At 44.7% G+C, this 6714-nt stretch overlaps 1 protein-coding gene across 1 annotated transcript; it reads right to left on the minus strand.

Moving 5' to 3' along the window:
- Positions 1 to 1960: 1960 nt before the first annotated feature.
- LOC104958273 (serine/threonine-protein kinase LMTK1-like) lies at positions 1961 to 6455 on the minus strand. The gene is made up of 4 exons (XM_010785993.1): positions 6290 to 6455; positions 6072 to 6193; positions 5612 to 5761; positions 1961 to 5035 (listed from the first exon to the last, which is right to left on the minus strand). The coding sequence occupies exons 1-4, from the start codon at positions 6392 to 6394 to the stop codon at positions 2047 to 2049; spliced, it is 3366 nt and encodes a 1121-aa protein (XP_010784295.1). The 5' UTR covers positions 6395 to 6455; the 3' UTR covers positions 1961 to 2046.
- Between the last annotated feature and the right edge of the window lie 259 nt (positions 6456 to 6714).

The following is a 6714-nucleotide window of genomic DNA, read 5'->3' on the forward strand; positions in this document are numbered from 1 at the left end:
CGTCATTTACCTTTACTGTAAGGTTACCAACAAAAAACGATGCTGCATCAAGCAAATGTGTTTTTGTCATATAGTATATGATAAAGAAGTATATTGATGATTAATATTTCTTCAAACAATATGATCTGACTTTGTATCCACTCTTGGTTGTCTCGCTCAGGTTGCCTTACCAGCAGCATCACTTTTTCCACAAATTAAAAAACTAAAAGGTGCAAATAACTGAGGGTCTTTCACTACAATATGAGGCACAGTCTCATAACGGGGCACCAGAGCCAGATGCCCCAAACGTTGATAAAAAATAAAACTCTGTAAAACATCTAAATATAATAATACTGCTTTTCCGCGTTGAGAAGGACTCGTCCTCCTCCCGTGAAGATGATGGGGCCCTCAATGTTTTGGGCTATCTTCAATGTTCCCTGTAGGACAAAAATAAAGAAAATAAGTATGTTGGCTTTGGATTAAAGTCAAACCAACAAGTGATACTCAAAAGATTTTTCAAAAGCATAAGAAGCCATATCCCCCACCAAGATCATTTGTTTTAGAGACAACTATAGACTAAAATGGTGTTTGTACAGCCCTCACCATCTGTGGATTCAGTATATTGCTAACTCTCAAATATTGACCAAAACATCCCTCAAAATGCTGATTATACAGATTTCATTATGATGTGTGTTTACCAAAGCCATGTAAAGAACTCACACAAAAATAAAGGACAGCACTTCTTACCAGCCACATTCAATCATACTGGAATTTTATTTTAAGCAATACGTTTTGGTAAGACATAATGTGCAGAATTTACTCCAACTATGAAGCTAACAAAGTAAACCAAAATATCTCTCTTTTGGTTAATACGATGTTCTCGAAGGGCGAACAGACAACATATAATTTAAAGAGCAGATATTTGTGTTGTAGCAACAAAATAAACATTTCATGTAAATTCGACTTTTGGGTAACTGAACATTTTAGATATAAGAAATAAGTGATTGTATTTCAGTGGAAATTAAATAACTATTATAAATAAATCAAGATTATGTATGAAGGAAAGTTGATACAGACCTGTTACTGAGCCCATGTGGGGGTCCGAGACATGTGTGATGGAGAATCGTGAGACCATAAAACGGTTAAGTGCTACAGCTGCAGGTTTAGGAGCCTCAGGACTGTTGGAGGTGCATGTGGGTGAAGACTTGGGTTCAGGGAGGGTCTCAGGTGAGGACGGGCGGGGCTCCAACAAGAGGTCATCTTCCCATTCATATCCCCCACCTAAAAGCACACAGACACTGTTACAGTCATAGTGAATGTATGATGATACGACCGGAATGACTTTGTCCTTTACAAACTCACCCTCTTCGGAGTTGTTCCCATCTGTTTCTTCAGAAACACAGAATGGTTCACAGGATTGAGCTTCAAGTCCAGGGTTGAGTTGCTGTTGGGAATCATTGTTTTTTTCCTCTAAAGATTCCTGTGCACTGGTCTCCGTTTCTGTAGAGAAGGCGAAGTCAACCAGCTCTCCCGTGGGGCTTTCCTGGAATTAATAAACAAAACATATTCCTTACGGACTCTAATGCAATACAGTAATTGTTAAACAGACAATACAGTACACATTGCACAATTTAAACCTATCAAGGTGACATACCTGGTCAAAAAGGAACACTGTGACATCGTCAAAAAAGGACACAGCTTTTTTCTTCCTCTCCAACTCGTCACAGAAGGACTGGGTGAGCAGGCCGGGGATTTTCAGGAGGCTGCGGAGGTGTCGCGCCCTGCTGCAGTCGCTTATTACTACTGGCACTGTGCTGAAATCATCATCACTCTCCTCACTGCCTTCATCTTGGATGTTATAGGTCCTCAACTCTTCATCAGACTCACTGTCATCCGAGTCATCTTCATCCTCTGCCTCCTCCAGCGGAGCCCTCACATCTTCTCCGCACAGCTCCAACAATGACGAGGAAGTGGACAGGTCGACGGGGCCGTTGGATTCTTCACATAAGCTGTCCTGTGAGTCGCACTCCCCTGCGTCTATGTCCTCAAAATCGTCCTCATTTATCCTCACACCCTCCCTTCTGTCCTCTGTCTCTTCCTTGACATGGTTGAATTCAGGCAGCTCTTCCTCTGTGGATCACCATCACCGTTTTCATTTTCTTTGTGGGCCTCATCTCTATAGTCAGATAAAGTGGAGTCAGAAAGCAAAGACTGAAGAGGGGAACAATCTTCTGCTCTTCTGTTCCCCTCCTCATGGTGTCCCGAGGCCTCTTGGACATTAGAAGAGGCTTCAGACGCGATGGAGTAGTTAAGCTCAGAGGAAGGGTCTTCTGAGTGTTCCGTATGCAACCCGAGGTCCTCCTCTGCAGGGGCAGACTCTTTCGTCAGGCAACCGCCCATCTGAGGAGGATAGGGTGACAGCATTGACACACCAGGGGTAGGGAGGGGATGATGTGAAGTAGCTTTCCCCTCGGAGAGATTCACCAGCGCACAATGCCTGATGTGTTTTACGTTTGTCAAATTGTCCTGGTTAAATTGCCTTTTGACAAAATCATCAACTCTTATGGAGCTCAATTTCTCAGTGTGAAAGTCACAGTTTTTCGGACCTGCAAAGAACTTACTGCCTTCCTCTTGAGGGCTCCTCTCATTTTCAGCATCATAGTCAGAGAAATAGGCTGAGTCCCTATATGGGTTCTTATCAGTCAGGCCCTTAAACTGTAGCTCTAAGGTGCTTTTGGAAGTCCCCTTGACCCCTTGACCCAAACCAACCTGCAGAACAAGTTCAGGTTCACCACCTCTCTCAACCCCATGGGGATCTCCAAGCTCTTTGAAGAAAAACTCTGGAGATTCGTTGTTTTCCGTGTCATAGCCGCTGTCTAGGGATTTGGGTAGGACAGGGGTATTGAAGGGATCGGGGCTGAAGGACTGATCACAGGAGCTTACCATCGACGAGGAGAGGTTGAGTGTGTCTGCAGAGTCAGGAGTTCCCTCTAAATGCTTCATTGGGCTTAGCTCTTCCTCCTCTACTTCAGCATAATCCAGGTTGAAGTCAGCAAAGATCCCCGAGGTAATATCTGTGATGTCATCATCATCATCTTCACTGTAGTCACCAAGCTCAACCAAGTTAAAACTGGAGTCTCTGACGACAACCACTCCACTGTCCAACACTCCGCTACTTTCCAATGTCTCTGGATAGTTTAGCCTCTTGTCTACTAGACCAACAGAGATTCCTGTTGAAACCCCCTCCCACGTGGTACCTCTCTGCTTGTCTGAAAAAGCTGCTGTTTGACCATTCTGTGGCTCTTTGAACGTGGATGGAGACTTTATAAAACATGGCTCAGGGATCATCCTAGGCTCAGAGTACTGTCTCTCCCCATTATGCAACAGTTGCTTTTCACATTTCCCCTCCATTGTTCCACCCTCTGTACCTCTGGCGTTAATACCTGAGCTGTTAAAAGAATCAATACTTCTCAGATTTTCTGCAGTTGAGTTCCTTTCCGCTTGAGTGACAGCTTCGTCTCTTTCTTTGTGCCATAAGTGAATGTATGAACCTAATTCCGTGGACTTGCTAGCAGCGTTACAACCAGAGTCTCCTCTTGCCTCCAAGGTGCCACAAGCTCTGGAGCCGTGGAAGGTTCTGGTGGTGGCCTTGGTTAAAGACCATGATTCTGTAGTGTTAGGGTGACCAGCATATTGAAGGTCAAGATAGCTGTCTTGCCCACTGCCTGTCTGCCTGACGTCAAAGCTCAGGCTATTATTGTTTGCTGAATGATTTGATGTCCAGTTGGTGGCCTCTCCTTCAGAAAAAAGGTCATCCTCAATGTCGTCGCTTCTATGCTGGCCCACCAGCAGGCCGTCGTCAGTCCCTACATCAATGCTAATGTGGTTCACAATGGGTAGTGTCTTTCTGAGGGGACCCATCATGTTATGGCAGCTTTCATTGACGGTGCTCCGACCTGTGCTCGCTTCAAGGTAGGGATCGCAGAACCCTAAGCTGGGGCTGCTGACAGCTTGTGACAAACTGCGTGGGTTATCTAAGCGCCCCTCTGGCTGAAGAAAGTTTGATCTGGGCTTTGGCGATGTTTCAAGTTCAGACAGACAGGGCTGGCGTGCCTTGTATGCTGATGACTCTTCACAGAAGCCTGTGTCGTCCTGGCTGGATGAGAAGCAGTTGTGCAAGTTGCCTAGCTTTACATGGCTGGTGCTGGATGACTGCCTCAGCAGAGGCTCCATGGTGAGTTGGACAGTGGGGCTTGAATCAGAGTCACAGGCAGAAGATTTGTTGTTGTCAGTTGACCAGTAAGCACTGGGCTGCGCCATGGATGAACCAGTCCTGCTCTCGGAGGACAACCTTCTGCTGCTGGCCGCCAGTTCTGGGCTGTAGTCCACAATGCTATCATCATCCAGGTTAATGTTACACTCTACAGGTTCCTCTATGCGAATGTAGTACTCACTGCTGACAGAGGGGCTGTGTGCACTCAACACTGGGACCACACCAGGGTGTTCAGGTTCATAATAGGATGGGGATAAGTCTGAGGTCAGGCTCTCACTCTTGCAGCCCTCTGAGGTGCTTCCTTTACTTGAATAGTAGATATCTTGGTAATATGGGTTTCCCTGGCCGAGTGGGCCACTGGTGGAGGAGGAGCAGTAGGGCTGCTCCGCTCGGGCCTGCTCCCACTTGTACTCAAAGTTCAAACCATGGCTGGTCTCTGTGACGGTCAGCAGGTCGTCCCCTGTGTCAGAGTGGAAACTGTCAGAGAAGTGCTCCAGGAGGGGGAAGGAGGACGAAGCAGAGGAGGCCAGCTCCACTGCTTGAGTTTGGTCTGGACTGGGGACGTCAGCCGAGGGGGGGGTAGGGGTCAGGACTAGGGCTGTGGATGTTACTGTATGGGAGGTGCTGCCGAGTAGATTGGGTCGTAATGTGTTCCAACGTTGTTCAAAGTCTTCCTCAGCCTCACTGGAGCCTTTGGCACACAGGTATGTGACCAGAAGGTGGACTTCCTCACTGCTGGGCCTCAGCTCTGGCTGTAGCCAGCAGAACTGCATCACCTCGTACCTTGACAGAAAGAGCCACAAATGATCAGTTATAATTGTCCTTACATCTGCATATCTGTTGGCTCAGAAGAACTTATTAATATATACTGGTTTTGATATAATTAGCAAATAAGCAAAACTTAAAATGTTTTTTTAGACTAACAAGGCAATATAAAAGAAAATCATTGGAGTAAGCATTTTGTGGCAACAACTTGAACGTGTGTATGTGTGTAGTTGTTTGGCTACTCAGTTGAGCACATTTAATTAAGTGAAGAACAATTTGCAAAAAATAAATAAATAAAATATTTGGCTGGCGTCCCAGGTGAAGATGAATGGCCAATGCCAAAGGGGATCATAAAGAATAGGGAAAGTATTGATCATCTGCCCTCGCTAGCACAAAGAAATATTGCTGGTGCAGCACCATAAGCACAAACCAATTTTAAAAACAAGACACACTGACTTGTTAGAAAATAATTGGTCAGCCTAAAGGCTTGGTAATGTATGTGGTATCAAGATAAATGACAGTTTGAGAGTGAGCCTGTACATGTAAAGTATGTTTTCTCCAAATGTGTGTGCAATGCATGCAGCTCTGTCTCACCAGCGCTCATCCAGGGGGAATTGGAGCAGGGGCTTGGGTAGTTTGAGCTGCTGTTCCTTCACAGCATATGTCAGCACCTGTCTGTCAGAGTAGTGTCTGTACGGCTGGTTTCCCAGCTCAAACAGCTCCCACACAGTCACCCCCAATGACCTGGAATGGGGAAATAAATATGTATTCACCATTCATAAACATGGAAAATCTTTAACCTACATAAGTTTATATTTGTGCAGTAGACATACAATCGTTCCATAATGAAAACCAGAGCAGATCAAAACAAAACACATCCTGAGAAACATTCAAGCAGTTCCCATTTTAATAATACACAAGGAAAGATATCTTATATGTAGTATCTTATGATATCTTAAATGTGTATATTGTGAGAAAGGTGAGGTAGGTGAGGTAGTGTTATCTCATTATTAAACATACATTTTTCCAGGTAGTCACTCTTTAAATATCTCACCATATGTTACTGGATTTTGTTTGGTCAACGACCAGCAGGTTTCCGTGGACTTCGTCTATGAGCTCAGGTGCAATCCAGCGCAGGGGCACCCAAATCTGGTCCTGGGTTACATAATAATCATCCTATTGAGCGACAAGAGAAAACCATGTTTGAGTAACGATAGGGTGATCAATAAGAAAAGAAAGCACTCAATAAATATGACATTGAGGCAGTCTGACCTTGTATCTGCTATGAGAAAGGCCATAGTCTCCGATCTTAACTGACATTTCTGAAGTTAGCAGGCAGTTTCGCAAGGCCAGGTCACTGTCAAAACAAAGGGACATGTCATTTACAGTTTTTCTCGATTGCTAACACACTAAAATTATACATAAAGCACAATTATTTTAACTGACACTCAAAGAGCAAAACATCAGCTCAAATCTCCAAAACTCTAAACACGTTTTCAGCTTTTCACACAATTTGCAAATCAACATGGCACTTTTTGCAAACCACTGCACACGTTTCTCCACGTAAGACACAGGAATCTGACATAAAGTCACGTGTTAGCACATACAAAACACTGATATTCAAAATGCCTCACACATGGACCAATGATCAAGAAACACGTTCCACCTGACCAAACACCTGAATGCATAATTGTTGG

This window comes from Notothenia coriiceps, unplaced genomic scaffold (assembly GCF_000735185.1).
Source record: "Notothenia coriiceps isolate Sejong01 unplaced genomic scaffold, NC01 NC01_scaffold00028558, whole genome shotgun sequence".
Lineage (NCBI taxonomy): Eukaryota > Metazoa > Chordata > Actinopteri > Perciformes > Nototheniidae > Notothenia > Notothenia coriiceps.

Bases quoted from the DNA above. Each gene is read 5' to 3' on its own strand.
- LOC104958273 (XM_010785993.1), bottom strand. From the start codon at position 6,394: ATGTCCCTTTGTTTTGACAGTGACCTGGCCTTGCGAAACTGCCTGCTA. The intron at 6,194-6,289 runs GTCAGACTGCCT...GTCGCTCAATAG, and splicing joins TTTCTCATAGCAGATACAAG to GATGATTATTATGTAACCCA. The intron at 5,762-6,071 runs GTGAGATATTTA...TCCCCATTCCAG, and splicing joins ACAAAATCCAGTAACATATG to GTCATTGGGGGTGACTGTGT.